This window comes from Neoarius graeffei, chromosome 6 (genome assembly GCF_027579695.1).
Source record: "Neoarius graeffei isolate fNeoGra1 chromosome 6, fNeoGra1.pri, whole genome shotgun sequence".
NCBI lineage: Eukaryota > Metazoa > Chordata > Actinopteri > Siluriformes > Ariidae > Neoarius > Neoarius graeffei.
In genome coordinates this window covers 78,984,934-79,008,649 of record NC_083574.1, presented here as the reverse complement: position 1 = coordinate 79,008,649, position 23,716 = coordinate 78,984,934, and the positions used below count along the sequence as shown (strand labels likewise).

Here is a 23,716-nt window from a genome sequence, read left to right as displayed (position 1 = left end):
GGCTTATATCTTTGATTACATAGGGTGTGGGGGGCGTGTAGGTGGAGATCTGGGCAGGTTTTCACCCTGCATGCCCTCTTCTTTTAATGCAGTACATTTTAGAGAAGGCACACATTCTTGTCATATACAGTCATATATAGGATAGGTAGGGCGTGTTGTGCGGAGGTTATGGGGGGCTGGTGTCGGTGTGTGGGGCGTCTGGGCCCGGAGCCCTGCCTCATGCAGTACCTCCCCCTCCCCTCTGTCGTCCCATCATGATTTAGCTTGGGCAGGGGCGGCTGGCACCATAGCCATGAACAGGTGCTCAGGTAGTCATCGTAATTAACTATTAAATAACTATTATTTTTAGAATTACTATCTATAAAAAATTTACTAACACAAATGATTAGCAAATAAAATAATACTCCCCCCACCCCCACCCCCACTCTCCTTCATTATGATCCAGTTTCCTTCTCCCTGGCCCGACACAGACCAGCACTGCTTATATACACACACACACACACACACACACACACACACACGTGCTCACTATCACAAACTCCGCTCCCCCCCCAACATGTACACACTGTCCCTCCACCCATAACTCAAGGCCCAAAACTCCTCCAAATCCCCCCCCACCTACCCTCCTCTATCTCACATGCACATTCATTACCCCTAACCAACCCCACCCATCCTCCCCTATACAGCAATATAGCTCTTGTTTATCTTTGTCGAATTTGTCTCCATGTGTTCTGTTACATCTCTTTAACATATTAGTAGTATTGTCCAGCCTTTGAAATTGTTGTTAATGTTACGTCAGTGCTTCTGTTGTATGTCATGTGTATGTATTGATTTGTTTCATTCTGTCCTTCTTACTTTGTATTTGTTTGTATTTGTTAGCAAATAAATTTAAAATAAAATAAAATAAACTGGCTCAAACCCCCCCCCCCCAAAAAAAGAACTGAGTAAAGAGAAACGACATCTTTCATTAGTTTAAAACATGACATGACTCATTAATCCATAAAAATCAACAAAAAAACATTGATTTTATACATGTGTCCAAAATTTTGATTGCTACTGTATGGACAGTACCCTCCATAATTATTGCCCCCTTTGTAAAGATGGGTAAAAAGTGTTAGAAAAAAAAATAAGTGTGCACACCCTTAAACTAATACTTTGTTGAAGCACCTTTTGATTTAATTACAGCATTCAATCTTTTTGGGTCGGAGTCTACCAGCCTGCCACATCTAGACTTGGCAATATTTGCCCACTTTTCCTTGCAAAAGCGTTCCAACTCTGTCAGATTGTGAGGGCATCTCTTGTGCACAGCCCTCTTCAGGTCACCCCACAGAGTTTCAATAGGATTTAGGTCTGGGCTCTGGCTGGGCCATTCCAAAACTTTTTTGGGGTCATTGTCGTGCTGAAAGATGAAATTCCTCTTCAGCTTTCTAGCAGACACCTGAAGGTTTGGGGCCAAAATTGGCTGGTATTTAGAACTGTTCATAATTCCCTCCACCTTGACTAAAGCCCCTGTTCCAGCTGAAGAAAAACAACCCCAAAACATGATGCTGCCGCCACCATGCTTCACCATGGGTATGGGGTTCTTTTGGTGATGCGCAGTGTTGTTTTTGTACCAAACATGCCTTTTGAAATTGTGGCCAAAAAGTTCAACCTTGGTTTCATCAGACCATAACACATTTTCCCACATGCTTTTGGGAGAGGTTTTTTTTTTTTTTTGCAAAATTTATCCGGGCCTGGATGTTTTTCTTTGACCCTACCTCATAGTCCAGACATATGGAGAATACGGGAGATTGTTGTCACATGTAATACACAACCAGTACTTGCCAGAAATCCCTGCAGCTCCTTCAGTGTTGCTGTCGGCCTCTCGGCAGCCTCCCTGACCAGTTTTCATCTTGTCTTTTCATCAATTTTCGAGGAACGTCCAGTTCTTGGTAATGTCACTGTTGTCCCATATTTTCTCCACTTCTTGATGACGGTCTTCACTGTGCTCCATGGTATATCTAATGCCGTGGAAATGTTTTTGTCCCCTTCTCCTGACTGATACCTTTCAACAATGAGATCCCTTTGATGCTTTGTAAGCTCTCTGGGAACCCTGGCTTTTGCTGGAGGATGCAACTGAGTAAATGTCTGGACTTTATTTGGGGTTAATCAGAGGCATTTTAATTGATGGCGGGTGTGAACCCAAAAAGACTTAGTGCTGTAATTAAATCAAAAGGTGCTTCAACAAAGTATTAGTTTAAGGGTGTGCACACTTGTGCAACCAGCTTATTGTATGTTTTGTTTTTTTCATGTTTTTCCCCTGAACAGATTTGTTTGTTTTTCAATTGAATTGTACAGGTTATAGGTCTCATTAAAGGTGGGAAAAGTTTTGAAATTATTTATCGTGGTCTTAGGTTTTTCCGATGTAAAAAAAAATATCGTTTTAATCGGGTGTGTAAACTTTTTATATCCACTGTGTGTGTGTTTTTATATATATATATATATATATATATATATATATATATATATATATATAATATTAGTGTGTGAACATATTTCACAAGTAAGCGAACGAGTGAAATATATTTTTCAACACGAGAGAATAAACTTCATATCTTCATGCCACCATGTAATAATCTTATTATATACACACATCCACAAAAAACAAACAAAAAAGTAAGTAAATCAAAAAGAATTTTAATTTTGAACCAGTTCACCATTTTGACAACGTGCGTCTTGTCAATGGGAAAACGCTGGGAGTGACCTCATCAATATTCCCATGACTGAAGATATTGGAAAATGCGTTACTCCGGTTTGGGATGTATTTTGTATGAAAAATACGGGGGTTTTTAGCACGAGAAGATAAACTTCATATCTTCAAGCCAACGTGTAATTTTCTTTTTATTATCGAGACACATTCACAAGCAAAAGCTACGCAAGTTAATCAAAACAATTCATCGATATCCTCACGGGTGAAGATATTGGAAAAGGTCACTCAATGTCCCAGATGTAGTTAGTATGAAAAATACAAGTGGCATATTTCCCAGTGAAACACTCCTGTCTTTTATTTATATATATATATATATATATATATATATATATATATATATATATATACACACACACACACACACACACACACACACACACATATACAGTGGCATGCAAAAGTTTGGGCACCCTTCCTGAAAATGTCTGTTACTGTGAATAGTTCAGTGAGCAGAAGATGAACTGATCACCAAAAGGCATAAAGGTAAAGACGACACATTTCTTTTCAGCGTTTTCTGCAAGATTTTTGTATTATTTTTGTTCTGTACAATTGGAGAGTGAAAAAAGAAAAGGAACGCCATGCAAAAGTTTGGGCACCCCAATACATTTGAGTTCTCAGGTAGCTTTTACCAAGGTTCCAGACCTTAATTAGCTTATTGAGCTGTGGCTTGTTCAAATTCTTTGTTAGGAAAGGTCAGATGATGCAGATTTCAAAGCTGTATAAATTCTCTGACTCCTCAAACTTGTCCCTAAAATCAACAGCCATGGGCTCCTCTAAGCAACTCCGTCGCATTCTGAATAATAAAATAATTGATGCTCACAAAGTAGGAGAAGGCTACGATAACGTAGCAAAGTGCTTTCAGGTAGCTGTTTCCTCAGATTGTAATGTTATTAAGAAATGGCAGTTAACAGAAACTGTGGAGATCAAGGTGAAGTCTGGAAGACGAAGAAAACTTTCTGGAAGAACTGCTCGTTGGATTGCTAGAAAGGCAAATAAAACCCTTGTTTGACTGCAAAATACCTTCAGAAAGATTTAGCAGACCCTGGAGTGGTGGTGCACTGTTCTACTATGCAGCGACACCTGAACAAATATGACCTTCGTGGGAGAGTCATCAGAAGGAAACCTTTCCTGTGTCCTCACCACAAAATTCAGCGTCTGAAGTTTGCAAATGAACATCTAAGCAAGCCTGATGCATTTTGAAAACAAGTCCTGTGGACTGATGAAATCAAAATAGAACTTTTTGGCCACAATGTGCAAAGGTATGTTTGGAGAAAAAAGGGTGGCAAATTCCAGGAAAAGAACACCTCTCCAACTCTGAAGCATGGGTGTGGATCGATCATGCTTTGGGGTTGTGTTGCAGTCAGTGGCACAGGGCACATTTCATTGGTCGAGGGAAGCATGAATTCAAATAAATACCAGCAAACTCTGGAAGCAAACATCACACCATCTGTAAAAAAGTTGAAGTTAAAAAGAGGATGGGTCCTACAATAAGACGATGATCCAAAACACACCTCAAAATCTACAATGGAATACCTCAAGAGGCACAAGCTGAAGGTTTTGCCCTGGTCCTCACAGTCCCCTGACCTAAACACCATTGAAAATCTGTGGATAGATCTCAAAAGAGCAGTGCATGCAAGACAGCCAAAGAAACTTGTAGAACTGGAAGCCTTTTGCAAGGACGAATGTGTGAAAATCCCCTAGGTAAGAACTGAAAGATTATTAGCTGGCTACAAAAAGTGTTTACAAGCTGTGATACTTGCCAAAGGGGGTGTTACTAAGTACTGACCATGTCAGGTGCCCAAACTTTTGCTTCAGGTCCTTTACATTTTTTGGTATTTTATGCCTGTAAATGATGGAAATAAAAATGTAATCTTGTGGAAAATATTAAAGAAATGTGCCATCTTTACCCTTATGCCTTTTGGTGATCAGTTCATCTTCTGCTCACTTAACTATTCACAGTAACAGACATTTTCAGTAAGGGTGCCCAAACTTTTGCATGCCACTGTATGTATGTGTGTGTAATATTATATATGAATGTGTGTGTGTATGTATGTAAATTTTCCATATCTGGCCATAATCATATTTACATTCATACTTGCTTTACATTCAGAATTGGTGTCTCTGTCCATAAATGCTCTGCGTATTTCGAAATGTTCCATTTTCCTTATCATGGGCGAGCAGGGGCACAAACGAGATGAGAGAAGGGTGGAAGGAACACATGAAGAAAAGAGAAGCCATCAAGGCATTGATCGGCTTCAAACAACAGAACAGCGTGATCAGCTTCACCCTGAAGAAACAGAAGAGCAAGAACCAGAACAAAACCTGCCTGATGAAAATGCATTAGAGAGGGAGAGTCACGTTGCACAGCCGGTCAGCTAATTTTAGTTTCTGTCTCGTTATCTGTCCATTTGTTATTTCCACTTCCACCTGCCATCAGGACAAGTCCTGAGCAGGGAATTGGCTTTCAGGACTCTCTCTTTCCATTAGGGTTCTTTAATCACTTTTTGCAATAATGTTACTGTCTCTAAAATATAAACTCATCGTCTGGCCAGTGGGACAATGGGGTGGACATGAATATTGTAATGACGATCATGTCTCTGTGTGTTTCCAGGTGAGTGCTACTCAGGGAAATCACATCAAATCTGCCTACGAGCAACAGCAGGAACAGCAGCGGCGTTTAGCTGCTCAGCTGGAGGAAGAACAGCGGCAGCTGCTTCAGAGACAGGAAGAACTGCAGAGAGAGAGGGAGGAAAGAGAACGAGTGGAGAGAGAGAGGGAGGAAAGAGAACGAGTGGAGAGAGAGAGGGAGGAGAAAGAACGGCTGGAAAGGGAAAGGAAGGAGAGAGAACGGCTGGAGAGGGAGGCGAGAGAACGGATGGAACATGCGAAGGAGGAGAGAAGGCAGAGAGAACAACATGAACAACAGCTCCGGGAGGAGCAACTCAGGTTCTGCACAGTACACATCCATACTAGGGATACACCGATACAAAAACTTACTCAAGAATAAGAATAACATTCGATAGTATGTGATGCCACCATGATGCGATGTGAAGTAAACATCAGGGTTATTGTTGGACAAATGAATCGATGGCGTAAAGTGACAGTGATTTGGATATACTTGATTAATAATGGCAATCAAAGCAGACTGATTGCCAAAACTGTTCTTTGTGAAAATATCAAGAGGAGTGATCACAGCATCTTATAACACAAGTAACTTATATCTTTAGTAAGTGTATCTTTAATAGAGAGTGCTAAAACATTTGACCGAAGGGCACAGAGCAGTAGCAGCGAGCATAGCAATACAAATTAATGCAAGTTGCTGTGAATTGTGACTTGTGTGCACACATGGCTATTTGTGAGCACGGAGCAGTGAAGCAAGCATATGGCAGGGTTCCCACGGCTCATGGAATTTTTGGAATATCATGGATTTTTAAAAAGTCTATTCCAGACGTGGAAAGTCAGAGGATTTGAAGTCATGGAATATCAGGGAATTTTGTTTGTAGCGTGTTTAAATTTTCGTGAACATTTTGGCAAAATGGCAGTATTTTCAATGCAGTATTTCATTAGGTTTAAGCAGTGAAAATTAATTTTTGTCCCGGAAACATCTGTGAATTAGTAAATAAAGCTTGCAAATTGATGGGTTTAAAATACCGTGGCTGGTTTTTGTCTCCTCAGCATAAAGGCTGCCTATTTTTCTATTAATTTTACGTCATGGAAATTCAGCTTTTTAGTCAGGGAACTTGACATTTGACTTAGAGTGGGAACCCTGACACAGAGAAACTGTCACACATGAGTGAGAGCACGTCATTTCTGTGAGCACTGAGCACTAAGACAAGCATGGGATAAGACAGCGTGTCTCAACCACTGGGCCGCGGCCCAGAAGCGCTATCTAGTGGGCCGTGAATTTTTTTCAAGTTTGAAGCCAAATACTAAATAGTTCAGGATGTCATAGTGTCCCAAATCCAGTAGATGGTTTGCAGTACACCTTTCAAGTGGAATAAATACATTTCTGGGTAAATTAAGAAAAACAAGCCTTTATTTTTGTCACATTACTCCTTTGCGTTTAACCTGCGCGTGCGTGCGCACACAATATGTTTGTGGGTAAATTGTCTGTGATGCCTGCATGATTTACCTGGAAGAGAAGAGCAGGGCGGCTTGAGAATCGAGCGGCTGTGGTTCGTTTACATCCGATACTAAAATTGTAGTGTCCTCGCAACCATCGCAAAGCTGAGTACAAAAAGCCCAGAAATGCCTCCTTACCTGCGCATAAATGATACAGGATTTATCTTGTAGTGTTTTGATCCCCAGAGCTAAATAAATCTCTAATGATCATATTATTTTTGTCTTGTTCAGGAAAAAATCCCATTATGTAAATTTGGAGCCTGGCATTGGCCACCATGCTGAAGGTAAGTGATTGTTAAAAGCGATGCTTATATTATTGTACACGGTGAATGCACATTTCTCTTACTGAAACAGACTAAGCAATTGTTTAGTTCTTTCATATTAAAAGGTTTATATAACATCTAACATCCCGCAAAGTTCAAGTGTGTGTGTGGGGGGTCTCAGATAACAATATACGCTGCAAACATCAAACTAAACTCACTGATGATATTTGAGGACTGTTTGGGGAGTGACCTCTCATCTCATTATCTCTAGCCGCTTTATCCTTCTACAGGGTCACAGGCAAGCTGGAGACTATCCCAGCTGACTACGGGCGAAAGGCGGGGTACACCCTGGACAAGTCGCCAGGTCATCACAGGGCTGACACATAGACACAGACAACCATTCACACTCACATTCACACCTACGGTCAATTTAGAGTCACCAGTTAACCTAACCTGCATGTCTTTGGACTGTGGGGGAAACCGGAGCACCCGGAGGAAACCCACGCGGACACGGGGAGAACATGCAAACTCCGCACAGAAAGGCCCTCGCCGGCCACGGGGCTCGAACCCAGACCTTCTTGCTGTGACGCGACAGTGCTAACCACTACACCACCGTGCCGCCCGGGGAGTGACCTAATATTCTAATTTGCATGTTTAATGGGAGGCATCTCTTTGAGCCTGCTAAAGCCTCTCAAATGACTAACCTTAATGCAGGGACAATCCAAACTGTTTAACTCCACAGCTACAAACCTACCTACTTATAGAATGATCACAGCAGGCTATGTTTCCTAGCAGGGTTGTTATGGTGTCGCAATATATCGGTCATTGACCTTACTGTTGACCTGTGCAAAATACAGATTAAATTGCTTCTCTTATGTCTCTTACACTCTACCCATTCATTTCATCCTTACTCCAGTGGTTCTAATTCTTTGTGTCCAGCTGTGAGTCACAAAAAATGTAGGACATATTTTTCACCCCCCCTTGATTTGGACTCCCATTAAATTGTATTACAGCAACCACCTTTTGTCTGTGCAGGGGATATGACTGCACTGAAAGCCCTTTAGCTGTGTAGTTCGCTACTGTTGTGAACACATTATGTTGCTACCTTTGCTGCTGCAACTTTATCTGTTTTTGGCTAAGAGGCATTTTCTTTGGCTAAGAACAATATTTATTTATTTGATTTTTCAGTGCACCACCTTTCCTCACAGTCACAATATCTTTCTTCTTAAACTACAGCATAGTACATACTCACAAAGTAAAAGATTTAATGGAAAAGATATTCTTGAAAAGAAAAAGGGGTTGATGTGTTTTTGTTTCCTTTTTTTTGTTATATAGTACATGGTCTCAGATACAGTTTTCAGCATTTCTTAGTAGCACCCATTCCTCAAACGTAGACATGGAATGAATATTAATAAATATAAATTAAAATAAGTTACGAGTATTCTCAGAATTCTTGGGAGGTTAAGTGTTTTCTGTAGTCTGCAGACAATCAACTCTCAGGCAGAAATGCACAGATCACTGAGTACTGGAACTGAAAAATTTACGGGTTCCCCAGAAAATCTGAAGTAGCTGGCTAAAAACAAGTAGCAGGCGCCTCTGGAACAGCAAAGGTGCGCTAATATTTTGGGGGGATTGGTGTTCATGCTCCCCAGAAAATGTAGAAATTTACATGCCTTCTGGTGCATTCTCAGCTAATAAATTACTAACCATTTCCCTGTAAAATACTTGCAAAATACCGTATTTTCTGGACTATAGAGCGCACCTGTATATAAGCCGCATCCGCTCTATTTTTTAAAAAAAATTAAAAAAAAAGATATACAAGCCGCACCGGGCTATAAGCCGCAGATATCTATGTTGAAAAATTAGATATTTACTGCATGTACAGAACGATTTTGTACTGTAAATGTACATGTATGTACCTGAACAGATTCTTTCCGAACAGTGCCTTTTAACACGGCAGCAACTTTGCTGATTAAAACGGAACAGAACCAAGAGAAAATAACCGGTATTTATTTACCTTCATTTCTCCTGTGTTTGAAACCACAAGTCACTTTAATCATCTTCGCTGGATTTGAAAATAATTACCAGTTAGTAATTTGTCGTGCGTGTTCTATCTGCTGAAGATCTGCTAATTCTTCTTTGCATTGATTTTTCGTCTATCTTATTTTTGATTCTACTTCCGGTTAGAGCGCCCCTAGCGGTGGAAGAAAAATCCACAGAATAGCCGCACCTTTGTATAAGCCGCATGGTTCAAAACCTAGGAAAAAAGTAGCGGCTTATAGTCCAGAAAATACGGTATGTATGAAATTTCCCTCCAGATGTGTGTGTGCGCTTGGCTTTCTCAGTTGTCCTCTGTAGTATGCTGCCTAGCTCTGTAACATAACTACATGGTGTAACATAACTATATACACTACGGTATGGTCACATGGTCCAGCTCAGCCAATCAGAGCGCAAGAATCAATCAACAAATATAGCGTTGCTTCCAGTCATGCTTGACCCAAATTGAAGACAATTTTGTGGTGAAATACTTGGATTTGCAAATTATGGGCAGCAGAGACGATATAAATCGCTTGAAAGTTGAAAGACAATATTTTTTTTTTCTTTCTGGGATCGAGTAGATGTCTGTAGGCGGAGAAAACCGCCGGTCGCCGGTGCTTGTGGACATCTCTGTGCTTTTTATTAAGACTGACTGTAAAAGTACGTCTACAATATCTTGAATGGCTGCCAGTGTGATGAGAATGATCTTTTCTTTCTTTTTAAAGAGAATCATGTCCACAATGAAGAAGTGCAAGGGCCACAGGAAGATGAGCATGTGCATGATGAAGAGGTAGGGCTATCTATCACACACCTAAACTATTAATACAAATGAATGTCTGTGCACATAACTGTAAATTGCTTTAAAGCAGAATGCATAAACGGGTCTAGTGTAGTCTGTTCTCATGCACGTGATGGCTGTGATTTCCAACTGCACTTAGCAAAACATTGAGGAAGACATAGATCCAGCAGATGATCCCAACAATCAAGGAGAGGATGAGTTTGAGGAAGCTGAGCAGCAGGTCCATGAGGAAGAGGAGGAAGAAGAGCCAGTACCTCCTGGACATGCTGATACACATTTAATTAAACAGAATCAGCAGCAAGGTCCTGCTGATGAACACCTGGTGGTGAGTCCAATGGGGGGGGGGATTCATTTTTTTTGAGCCAGCATGTTCTTTCTAACAATCACACCTGCCCACCAACTGGGTTGAAACTGTTTTCATTTGAACCTCTACCAAATGCTAATTTGCGTTTAGTCGTGGGTTAGTATTAGGTGAGTCGGTTGGTTAGCCTGTTTACTGGGGTGAGTGAACTGAAGTTTACAGATGACCCCATTTTAAGCTACTAAATTACTATATTTGTTCTCAGTTTGTGGAGAAAATTGTTGGTTTATTGTTCTATTTCAATGGAATTATTAGATTAAAACAATACTTAAATATATCTTAAGTATTGTTTAGTAAATTTATCTTTTTAAAACCATTTGGAAATGTAAACAAGCTCAGATTTAGTGTGTTGTCTTACTGATTCTGACTTAATTTGAATGTTTAAGACCTCATGTTTTAAAGTGAGTGTAGTGTGTCCCTGATGTGGGTGGAATACTGAAGTATGGCAAGGTGAACACACACTTTGTTTTGCGTTTTCTTGACTTTTGCTTTTCAACACTTTTTGTTGTTTCACAGTCTCACTCATATGCACACAACACACAGACGTGCTTTGGTCGGGAGAGGTCCTCTCTCTTCGCTCTCTCCCTCCTTTTCTACCTTCCATCCTCACTGCAAAACACACAGACACAACATTAATCGACAACAGGTGTATTGACTTTGCCCTGGCCCCACCCTCCATTCACAAACCGACACTTGGCCATGCCCCCGCTGCCACATACCCCCATCGCCCGAGTCAGGCCGGGGAGCCAACTGGCCTGCAGCCGACCCCCCCCACAACGGGACAGGAAGTCCGCCACCACCATCTGTGCCCCCAGCCTGTGGACCACCTTGAATTTAAATGGCTGGAGGGTGAAATACCAACAGGTGATCTGCGCATTGGCATCCTTCATGCGGTGGAGCCTCTGGAGGGGCACATGGTCCAAACAGAGAGTGACGGGGCACCCCAGCAGGTAGCCCCAGAGGGTGAGGACCGCCCACTTTGATGGCCAGGCACTCCTTCTCAATGGTGCTGTACTTTCACGCATCGAGAGCTTACGACTGATGTACAGCATTGGATGTCCCTAATCGATTTAATGGCCCGACAAGATCCACGCCAATTCTTTTGAAGGGGGTCTCAATTAGAGGGAGAGGGCACAAAGGCACTTTTGGGGTGGCTGCTGGATTTATTAGCATTTGCGACACGCTGCACACCACCAATGGACATCCCCATGAATCCCTGGCCAATAGAACCGGGCCATTATTTGGGCTAGTGTCTTATCCTGACCTAAATGTCCGACCATCGGATTAAAGTGAGCCATGTGGAACACGAGTTCCGTAAGGCTCTTTGGAATTAATAACTGGATTATCTGTTTGCCAGTTTGAGTGCCCTGCATCACTTGATACAGCCTATCCTTAATATTTGAGAAGTACAGGAAGGAGGGTGTCACATTTGGCTGGAGGGGTTGACCATTGATTACTCTCATTTGGTCAAATGCATGACGCAGAGTCCTCATCTCACATCTGCTCTAATGGGAAATTCTTGAGGGAATCCCTGAGACAGGGAGGAGGGGCAAGTTGCTCCCCCCTCCTCGTATCGCCCTGACGTGGTGCTGACGTAGATGGCTCCGAGACAGTTTCCCCAGTCAATGCTACACTGGGATCCCTCTGTGATGTGTTACTGCAGGACCTGCCTACAACTACATGTTCTATTAAACCTCTAAACCCCGGCCAATCAGTTCCCAGAATCAGTGGGTGGGTGAGACGTGGGTTAACTGTCCCCTTTACACTTTGAGTTTCTCCCTGAAATAGAATGTGGATGGACACTAGTGGATATTCGTGAACATCCCCGTGCACAAACAAAACCTTCACCATTTGTGCTCTCCCCAGTGCCTCACCTTACACCAGGCTTTGGTGGATTGAGGTCGGATTACAGCCACAATCCACCAACGTGTGATGCGTATCCCCTTGAATACTCACGGGCCGGAGCATACCGGATACCAGATGGAAGGCGGTCTCTGGCGTGTTGGGGATCCAGACCACAGCTCCCACCTCCATTGCAGAGCACAGGCCCTGGAGCTGCCCAGGTTCCCTGCAGCACTAGCATACTGGCCTAAGCTTTACCTCTGCACTGGTGATATGGGAGTCACTCGCCTGGGAGTGGGGGGAGAAGGCACAGACACAGAAGGGGAAGAAGGGAGGGGGACACCATGGGTGTGGTTGCTGGGGGGAGGAAAGAGAGAGAGAAAAAGAAGAGGCAGAATGTCTGCCTGCTGCAGGAACCGCCGCCAAATGATCCTCCGCCAACTCTATGGCTTGATCCAGCAATGCTGGATGGTGGCGCTGGACCCACTCCGCTGTTCCTTCCAGAAGCCACGCAATGAACTGCTCCCATGTCACCAGGTTGATGATCGATTCCCTCGGCGTTGCGGTCCTCAGCCACCGCCGGCAGGCATCCTGGAGCTGTTGGCCAAATGCGAACGGCCAACCGGCTTCCTCTAATGTCAACATGTGGGAGCACTGGCAGTGTTGTTCTGGGGAATGGCTGGCACGCTGCAGGATGGCTCGCTTCAAGTTGGCGTAGACAAGCCAACTGTTGGTAGGGAGCTGTTGTGCGGCGAGCTGCCCCTCTCCAGTTAGCAGTGGTAGAAGACACACTGCACACTGCTCGATCGGCCACCCCCACACTTCGGCCGCTTGCTCAAAGATCACGATGAAAGCTTCTGGATTGGCCCCATCTTGGTGAGCATGATGTGGGGTGGGTCCGCAGTGGTGGGTGAGCATGATGTGAGCAGGTGCCAGAACGCCTGGCAATCTTCCTGCTGGGCCAGCAGCAAGGCATTGTTCCTGTTCCTTTCGGAGGGTGATCAGCGCTTGGTGCTGGCTCTGTTGGGCTGCAGCGAAGGCATGGATAAGGTCGTTGAGCGGGGAGGACTCCATGGGTGGTCCGCTTCAGTATCCTGGCTTTCGGCACCACTGTAGTTTGTCCCTGACGTGGGTGGAATACAGAAGCATGGCAGGTGGGAAATGAGGTGAACACAGATTTATTTTGCGTTTTCTTGACTTTTGCTTTTCAGCACTTTTTATTGTTTCACGGTCTCACTCTGAGACACACGCATACAGATGTGCTCTGGTCAGGAGAGATCCTCTCTCTTCGCTCTCTCTCCTTTCTTTTCTACCTTCCAGCCTCACTGCAAAACACACACAGACACATTAATCAACAACAGGTGTACTGACTTTGCCCTGGCCCCACCTTCCATTCACAAACCTACACTTGGCTATGCCCCTGCTGCCACAGTGAGGTATTTTGTTATGCTTCCACGCCAGTGACAGTGTCTGTGTGTATGCGATATCTCAAGAACGCCTTAGGGGAATTTCTTCAAATTTGGTAGAAACGTTCAGCTGGATTCAAAGATGAACTGATTTTAGATTTTGGTGGTCCAAGGTCATTGTGACATGGACTTGTAAACACGATATATCATGAACACCTAGAGGAAAATTGAAATTGGTTTGTAGAGGCATACAACTGCAGTAAATCTAGTTACATATAGTTATCTATAAATGGGGATGAGTTAATATTTGCAGGGTGAACAAAAAAGACTAAACTGTGTTGTGTGTTTGTGTAGATGGCAGGAAACCCAGACCAGCAGGAAGACAATATGGAGGAGCAGTATCAGGAAGAGGGAGATGATGAGGTGTCTCACTCAACTCACTTGCTCAACTCACTCACCTGCTCACTCAAATCGCTCACCTTATAAGTGACCTATTTTTGCATTTGTGTCTTTCCTCTCAGGCTCAGGAAGATTTAGCTGTGGAGCAGAAACAGGAAGAGAGAGGAGGAGAGGAGGCAGATCCTTACAATGAAGAGAATGGAGAACACGTGCGTTCTTTCATCCTTTTATTCATATACTTTGATTCACGTATATATATATATATATATATATATATATATATATATATATATATATATATATGTGTGTGTGTATACAGTGGTATGCAAAAGTTTGGGCACCCCTGGTCAAAATTGCTGTTACTGCATAAAGTTAAAGATGACTCATTCACTTAATATTTTAAGCAAAAACAATTTTTTATTTTCATCTTTTACATTTTCTAAATGACAAAAAAGGAAAAGGGCCTGAAGCAAAAGTTTGGGCACCCTGCATGTTTAGTACCTAGTAACACCCCCTTTGGCAAGTATCACAGCTTGTAAACACTTTTTGTAGCCAGCTAAAAATCTTTCAGTTCTTACCTGGGGGATTTTCGCACATTCGTCCTTGCAAAAGGCTTCCAGTTCTACAAGTTTCTTGGGGTGTCTTGCATGCACTGCTCTTTTGAGAGCTATCCACAGATATTCAATGATGTTTAGGTCAGGGGACTGTGAGGGTCAGGGCAAAACCTTCAGCTTGTGCCTCTTGAGGTATTCCATTGTAGATTTTGAGGTGTGTTTTGGATCATCGTCTTATTGTAGGACCCATCCTCTTTTTAACTTCAACTTTTTTACAGATGGTGTGATGTTTGCTTCCAGAATTTGCTGGTATTTATTCGAATCCATGCTTCCCTCGACCAATGAAATGTGTCCTGTGCCACTGGCTGCAACACAACCCCAAAGCATGATCGATCCACACCCATGGTTCAGAGTTGGAGAGGTGTTCTTTTCCTGGAATTTACCACCCTTTTTTCTCCAAACATACCTTTGCACATTGTGGCCAAAAAGTTCTATTTTGATTTCATCAATCCACAGGACTTGTTTCCAAAATGCATCAGGCTTATTTAGATGTTTATTTGCAAACTTCAGACGCTGAATTTTGTGGCTAGGACGCAGGAAAGGTTTTCTTCTGATGACTCTTCCATGAAGGTCATATTTGTTCAGGTGTCGCTGCATAGTAGAACAGTGCACCACCACTCCAGGGTCTGCTAAATCTTTCTGAAGGTCTTTTGCAGTCAAACAGGGGTTTTTATTTGCCTTTCTAGCAATCCAACGAGTAGTTCTTTCAGAAAGTTTTCTTCATCTTCCAGACCTCACCTTGATCTCGACTGTTTCTGTTAACTGCCATTTCTTAATAACATTACAGTCTGAGGAAACAGCTACCTGAAAACACTTTGCTACGTTCTTGTAGCCTTCTCCTGCTTTGTGAGCATCAATTATTTTATTATTCAGAATGCGACGGAGTTGCTTAGAGGAGCCCATGGATGTTGATTTTAGGGACAAGTTTGAGGCGTCAGAGAATTTTGAAATCTGCATCATCTGACCTTTCCTAACGAAGAATTTGAACAAGCCACAGCTCAATAAGCTAATTAAGGTCTGGAACCTTGGTAAAAGTTACCCGAGAACCCAAATGTATTGGGGTGCCCAAACTTTCGGATGGTGTCCCTTTTCTTTTTTTCACTGTCCAATTGTACAAAACAAAAATAATACACAAATCTTGCAGAAAACACTGAAAAGAAATGTGTCGTCTTTACCTTTATGCCTTTTGGTGATCAGTTCATCTTCTGCTCACTTAACTATTCACAACTATTCACAGTAACAGACATTTTCAGTAAGGGTGCCCAAACTTTTGCATGCCAGTGTGTGTGTGTGTGTGTGTGTGTGTGTGTGTGTGTATATGTATATATATATATATATATATATATATATATATATATATATATATATATATAGGCCCATTCTATAATTGCGGGTGCATTTCAATTGTTGACTGTTAGTCGTCATCAACTCTGTTATTGTTAAACTGGGCAATCTATTAACAGAGTTGATGATGAGTTGACATTTTCCACCATTTTGTGTCTTAACTTCACATGCTAACCTCAAACTAGCTGCCACATGGCATGTATAAAAACAGAATTTTATGGATTTTAATCACATTATTGTTTTAAAAAATGAGTGAGAGATTCACTCCAGTATCACAAACAGATTTGACAAATAATTAATCTACTGTTGGTGTATCAACATTTTGTTCAAATTAATGAGAGAGAAGAAACATAACGTACCTCACTGCCTTTTTGAAGTTTCTCGCTAGAGGAAGTGACCTCTCTCAGTGCAGGTGTCATGGGTATTTTTCTTTGTGGATTTTATGTGGTTTTATAATGGAGTTAACAGAGTTGACAAGACCATTAGGACGGGTTTAAAAAAAATTATTACTGAAATTTCACATAATACAGAAAATAGACTTTCTTTAGCAATTGATTTTATAACAGTTAATAGAATAAGCCCCAAAAAACAGACTGTTGGACTGAATCATTTTGTTTATTCATTTTGAATGTATGAATCAGCAGTCGAAGACAGCCAGTAACGTGGGGGCTGGGAGTCATTTTAATTAATGTTTTATGGGTGAATTGTGTCTAAAATGTACATCAAGCATTGCTATTGGTGAAAGCTTGTCATAATTTGCATTATTCAAAACTGATTCAATAAAAATTTATTTTGTGGAAAATAACAAAAGATTTATCTCAGGGACGTGAAATGTACCCCAAGTAAAAAAATAAAATAAAATACACACACACACGCACGCACACTAGTGCATCTCAAACAATTAGAATATCGTGAAATTTCAATATTTTCCTTGGGTTATTTAAGAAAGTAAACATTTTATATACTCTAGACTCTTTTAGATGTAAACTAAAATGTTTCAAGAATTTTTCTATTTTAATGTTGATAATTATGGCCTACAGTGCAAAAAAAAAAAATCTCAAAATATTAGAGCATTTCATTTTGCATTTGAGTAAAGCACTGTAAATGCTGTGTATCTCTCAGTCTAGTCCAGTACATGCAACCACAATCATGGGGAAAACTACTGACTTGACAGTTGTCCAGAAGATGACCATAGACACCCTCCACAAGGAGGTTAAACCACAGAAGGTCATTGCTGAAAAGGTTGGCTGGAAAAGGTGCACAAGCAACAGGGATGATTGCAGGCTTGAGGATTGTCAAGAAAAGTCAATTCAATAACCTGGGAGAGCTTCACAAGGAGTGGACTAAGACTGATGTTAGTGCATCAAGAGCCACCATGCACAAACGTCTTCAGGAAAGGGGCTACAACTATCGCATTCCTAATATCAAGCCACTCCTGAACCAGAGACAACATCAGAAGCGTCTTACTTGGGCTAAGGAGAGAAAGAACCAGACTGTTGCTCAGTGGTCCAAAATCCTCTTTTCAGATGAAAGTAAATTTTGCATTTCATTTGGAAATCAAGGTCCGAGAGTCTGGAGGAAGAGTAGAGAGGCACAGAATCCAAAGTGTTTGAAGTCCAGTGTGAAGTTTCTGCAGTCTGTGATGACTTGGGGTGTCATGTCATCTGCTGGTGTTGGTCCACTGTGTTTTATTAAGTCCAAAGTCAATGCAGCTGTCTATCAAGAGATTTTAGAGCACTTCATGCTTCCATCTGCTGACAAGCTTTATGGAGATGCTAACTTATTTTTCCAGCAGGACTCTGCACCTGCCCACAGTGCCAAAACTACTACCAAATGGTTTTCTGACCATGATATTACTGTGCTTGACTGGCCAGCCAACTTGCTTGGCCTGAACCCCATAGAGAATCTATGGGGTATTGTCAAGAGGAAGATGAGAAACACCCAACCCAAAAATACAGACAAGCTGAAGGCCGCTATCAAAGCAACCTGGGCTTCAATAACACCTCAGCAGTGCCACAGGCTGATCGCCTCCATGCCATGCTACACTGATGCAGTAGTTTGTGGTAAAGGAGTCCCAACCAAGTATTGAGTGTAGAAATGAACATGCTTTTTGGAAGTTGGACATTTTCTGTATTGTAAGTCCTTTTTTTGGTTGAGCTTAGGAAATATTCTAACATTACCCAGAACAGAACATCTCTCTAAAATAGATGAAAGGGAAAAAATAAATGTATCAGGGAGGCTGGGAAGAGACCTACAGCAATATTAAAAGAGCTGAAGAAATATTTGCCAAGTACTGGCTACTCCCTGCATGTGACAGCAATGTCTCATTAGGGTAGGGGTAGGATTGTTAGACAAAAGCCCTTTCTCACAAAAAAAAAAAATCCAAGTCAACTTAACTCACCATAAATCATGTGGTAAACTGCATTATGGTCTGATGAGACTAAGGTATAAATCTAGAAGACGTTTTGCACAAAATCAGGATGGCTTATTACCCAGAAAACACCATACAGTGAAGCATGGTGGTGGCAGCATCACATTATGCAACTGCTTCTCTTCAGCTGGTACTGGGGGGGGGTCTAGTCAAGATGGAGGGAATCCTGGATGGTTCCAAATACCTCTCTATTTGGGCAGAAAACTGCAGGCATCTATTAGACAGCTGAAGATGAAGAAAAATGTCACCTTCCAGCATGAAAATGACCCAAAACACAAATCCAGGTCAACAAAAGAATGGCTTCAGATGATGTTTTGGAATGGCCCAGTCATAGCCCAGATCTAAATTCTATCAAAAACATGGAATAGCTTGTAGAGGGCTGTACACAGGAGATTTCCTCGCAATTTGATCCACAAGGAGCATTTTCGCAGGGAAGAGTGGAATAAAATTACCAGATTGAGGTGCATTAAGATGGTAGACTTTTACCAAAAAATACTGAGTGCTGTATTAGTTGCTTGTGTACACTTTCCCCTAAAATGTTTCTATTTGTTTTTCAATTTAATTCTGCTGGTTGCTACTGTATATCACATTAAATATGTAAATGATCTAACATAGTTTATCTTGATTTCATTTTTTACATCACATAACCCTGCAATTTTAACAGGCGTGCTTTTATATCCACTGCACTTGTATGACGCTCGACTCAGAAATAGCCCCCAAGCATAACTACGTCATCACTTGTTTACCGCAATGCATTGTGGGGGATAGCCGGGGTTGGTAGTTGAGCGATATGACGGATGTCAGATTAATTTTACGTGAGAGCAATGTGAGAGGAACAATTTTGCTGTGCTCTGTCGTGGAAGACAATAAAATTGGTGATCTAAAGAGGTGGATAACATGTCGAGGGTTTACAGCAGGAAAATCGGAATCCAAATCAGGCTTGGTGAGAAGGTAAAAGTCTAAACCGAGTCTACAACATCATCAAATCCTGGAATGTCTCATTTCTGAGGACATATATTGGATCACGAAGCAATCTTAGACTTAAGTTTAACTTTGTTTCTTTTAATCTTTATTCCTTACCATTTTCTAAGAAGCTTTGCTCTCATGAAATCTTAGCCTTATACTTAGGCCCACTTTACACGGGGACGGTATAAAACAAAAACGCAAAAGTCCGTTTTCGTTCTCACTTTTTTCCGCGTCTACACGACCGTTTTCAAGGAGGAAATCTGCGTCTATACGGTGACGCATAAATGTCTCCGCTATGTCTGCACGCATGCGCAACGTCTTCCGTCTTGTCTGATCTGCACATCTGCGCCGCTGTTCTGTCAAGTTATCCTACCAAGCCTACTACGCATGCGCGAAATCCAGGAGGGTAGGAAAATTCAACAGTAGTTTTGTCCCACCGATCAGCTGGGCTGATAGAAAATCGGTGAGAATTTCACGCATTTGCCGATTTTTATGTTTTGTGCGTATTGGCCGAGTCAAATAATTTGTAATGACTTGTTTTGAATAATAAAACGGTCTGTATGAGAACTTGCTAGGATAACTTTACAGAACACCGGTCCGGCTGAGGTACTGTAGTGCTCGAGGGAGGAGCAGGAGCAAACCGAAACTCTTTTAATCTGCCTTTATTAAGTAACACTCACTCTTATTTCGGTGAAGAAGAGAAAAGGCAGTGTCCATCTCAGCAAAATAAACCCGTTCGGCTGCTAGTTTTGTTTTCAGTCTCGGGTTTATGGTTTCACGAGCGGCTTGAATAGGCGGCGTGTGCGCGCGTGCGTGTAACTTGGCGACACCAAACTGAGGAGCTCCAGCTGGGCGGGTGAGCAGGAAAACACATCTACTGCATTAAAACACAGAGCAGCTTGAAGGTCCGTTGGATCGATGTAATCAGACATGCTCTTACTTTTTTACTTACTTTCTTACTTCCCGGGCTGGCATGTGCAGTATATGACACATGTATGACGTAAACGCGTACCCGACGTGAGCAGATCCGAGCGGAGTTTCGCGTATTGGGTAGTTTAGACGGATATGCAACGGGGGCCGTTTTTAAACTTATCCACTTTGGAAGGCGTTTTCAATTTTATCCGTTTTTCAGCCTCGGAAACGCCGTCCTCGTGTAAACGAAAGGCACTTCTGATAAAATATTTAGTCGTTTTTACCCGACAGCGTCCTCGTGTAAACGGGCCCTTAATCTTGATCCAGCACAATGAAAGTTACAGATGCAGTAAGGGAAACTATTATGAAAAATCAACTGTTGACTTAAGTCTAAGATTGCGGCGTGATCCCGGGCCCAGATGAACAGCATCAAAACATTTTATAAATGAGTGATTTAGTTAAATAAAACTTATCAGGAAACGTTACAAAAAAATAAAACCTTGGAAACCCACTGATCTGCTGTGTCATGTTCAGTATAAATGCATTTTCTTCAATAAATGCTGTTAGTGAGGTACACTGAACATTATACATACCCAAAAGAGAACTCTTCATGGTTTGGGAGTTTTACTGGTCTGACAGGCTCATTCGGCTGTGGAGTGCTTCGGTACATTGAGAGGCAAAGGCAGAAGAACTTTTATTTATTTATTATTTTAACAGACTTTTGGAATATCACTAGTTTCAGATGAACAGTGTCGATTGTTATAATCTTCTGTCACCGAAGGCCATTCCGCAGACCATGGAAATACTGCTGGGTCACAGTTTAAGTATGTCTTTTTTCCACCAGAGAAATGTGAGCCACAAACATTTGTCCATTTCAATTCAGTTCAAAGGTTTTCATTGCGGATTAAACTTATCCATTTTTTTCTTCTCCTCTTCTTGACTGGCAGCTGGTAAAAGCTCAAATTAGGTGTTCTCTTTGTTGTGGAGACACAGTAAGGCACACAGCAATTCACTTTAGGCATGGTTAAAACTGCTGAGACAGAACAATGCAGTGTTTAACAAAGGCGAAAGTAAACAATACAGCGGAGCTGACCCCGGGTATCGCCCGTAATACATTGCGGTAAACAAGCAATGACGTAGTTATGGATTAGGGTCATTGCTCTGCATACTGCAACACATCCAAATGTTTTTGTGCTTGTGCTTATAGATTTGTGTGTCTGTGTTTGTGTAGGATGATGCTAGAGAGCAGGAGGATGCGGGGCCTGAGGATAAACAGCCTGCCAAAGAACCTAATGAGGAGGAGAACTACGAAGAGGAAGAGGAGGAGCCAGAAGAAGAGGCCAATCACAGGGCAGAGATGTGAGCCTTTTCTTTGTGTCCTTTCGTAGGGGTAAACTGTATGAAGCAGGGATTCCACTGGGAAGATCATTTCCTTTTGTGGTAAGACACCCTCGAGCTGGACATCCAAATCTACTGATCTGGTTAAATAGAATTCTGTTCACTGTGCCTTTATTGTGCTAATTTTGTAAATGGAGCACTGTTTAATATGAAACCTGATCATTCTGCGTTTCAACAGAAATGATTTTAGAACAACGCTGTAGACGGAATGTTTACGATCAGAGTGCCATTTTTAAAGCTTAAAATATTTAATGCAACTCCTCTTCTGTCTTTTTAACGGCTTGTTATATAGTTGGATGTTTTTGAAAATGGACCGCGATCTATAAGAAAATGGTTAGTGTCACTACATGAATGTTTTTTGTTGGCAGATGGATGTTGCAAATGATCACATTTTTATTTTATCTTTATAAATAAAATGTTGATTTATTTTTATTTTTTTTTATTTTTTTTGAGTGAGTACATACAAAGAAAAAAATTTAGCTACTACAAACTAACGTAGAGCAACTTGGATCTGAGAGATTTGAAATTTGGCATTTGTGTCACATTTGAACATTTATTTTTGTTGGCTTTTCTTATTATATCATCATGTATGTTGGATTTGATTCATTCTGAACCTTTACTACAGTGCAATTAGCACAGTTCGGAACAAGCCTTCAAAAGTCTTTGAGAGAAATGAAGTGGCTAAACTTCACGCTGTGTTAATTTTGCAGTTTAAACACTCAGGCCCTGATTTACTAACATCCCAAATAACGTACTGATTTTAGTGTATTCTGTTCAGAAGGTGCGTTTGAATGCAGCTCTGTTTAAATGCAGTTGCTGTCAGAGGTGTGAATGAGTGGTGAAAATGTGATATGAAACCAACTTTACTGCAGTAATTTTTAGTCAGCGATCATTTTTATCTTCTTGTTGTACTGAAGCATAACGTTTCTCATTATTAACATCATTTAACGAGCCCTCTAGTAACTGGTGTGGGAATGGCAGAAATGGATCTTTGCTCAAATATAATGTTTGGTTGTATTAATCTGTGTATGTTCTGTGAACCACTTACAGGGTTGCTAAATACAGTCGTGGCCAAAAGTTTAAGACTGACACACATTTTGGTTTTCACAAAGTTTGCTGCATCAGTGTTTTTTAGATCTTTTTGTCAGATGTTTCTATGGTATACTGAAGTACAATTATAAGCATTTCACAAGTTTCAAAGGCTTTTATTGACAAATACATCAGCTTTATGCAAAGAGTCAATATTTACAGTGTTGACCGTTCTTTTTCAAGACTCCTGCAATTCACCCAGACATGCTGGATATCAGCTTCTGGACCAAATCCTGACTGATGACGACCCATTCTTATGTAATCAGTGCTTGGAGTTTATCACAATTTTTGGGGTTTTGTTTGTCTACCCGCTTTTTGAGGATTGGCCACAGGTTCTTGATGGGATTAAGATCTGGGGAGTTTCCTGGCCATAGACCCAAAATTTCAATGTTTTGTTCCCCGAGCCACTTGGTTATCACTTTTGCCTTGTGACGTGGTGCTCCATCATGCTGGAAAAAGCACTGTTCATCACCAAATTATTCCTGGAGTGCTGGGAGAAGTTGCTTTTGGAGGATATTTTGATACCATTCTTTATTCATGGCAGTGTTCTTGGGCAAAATTGTGAGTGAGCCCACTCCCTTGGACGAGACCCAACCCCACACATGAATAGTCTCAGGATGCTTTACTGTTGGCATGACACAGGACTCATGGTAGTGCTCACCTTTTCTTCTCCGGACAATCATTTTTCCAGATCTCCCAAACAGTCTGAAGGGGGCTTCACCAGAGAAAATAACTTTACCCCAGTCCTCTGCAGTCTGCAAAAAGTCCTGCAAAAAGTTATTTTCTCTGATGAAGCCCTCTTCAGACTGTTTGGGACATCTGGAAAAATGATTGGCTCACTCACAATTTTGCCAAAGAACACTGCCATGAATAAAGAATGGTATCAAAACATCCTCCAAGAGCAACTTCTCCCAGCGCTCCAGGAGCAATTTGGTGATGAACAGTGCTTTTTCCAGCAAGATGGAGCACCATGTCACAAGGCAA

At 41.6% G+C, this 23,716-nt stretch overlaps 1 protein-coding gene across 2 annotated transcripts in view; it reads left to right on the top strand.

Annotated features, from left to right (window-relative positions):
• The window catches only part of golim4a (golgi integral membrane protein 4a), a 99,566-nt gene extending 76,763 nt beyond the window's left edge, over window positions 1-22,803 (top strand). Inside the window, exons 9-16 of one of the 2 annotated variants that reach the window (XM_060924060.1) lie at window positions 4,931-5,119; window positions 5,361-5,695; window positions 7,103-7,155; window positions 9,897-9,961; window positions 10,110-10,295; window positions 13,934-14,002; window positions 14,101-14,187; window positions 21,477-22,803. In XM_060924060.1, the coding sequence (XP_060780043.1) occupies window positions 4,931-5,119; window positions 5,361-5,695; window positions 7,103-7,155; window positions 9,897-9,961; window positions 10,110-10,295; window positions 13,934-14,002; window positions 14,101-14,187; window positions 21,477-21,608 (1,116 nt within the window). In that variant the 3' untranslated portion in view covers window positions 21,609-22,803. The remainder of the gene's footprint in view (window positions 1-4,930; window positions 5,120-5,360; window positions 5,696-7,102; window positions 7,156-9,896; window positions 9,962-10,109; window positions 10,296-13,933; window positions 14,003-14,100; window positions 14,188-21,476) is intronic. The other variant, XM_060924062.1, reaches the window with a different exon arrangement.
• The last annotated feature ends 913 nt before the right edge of the window (window positions 22,804-23,716 follow it).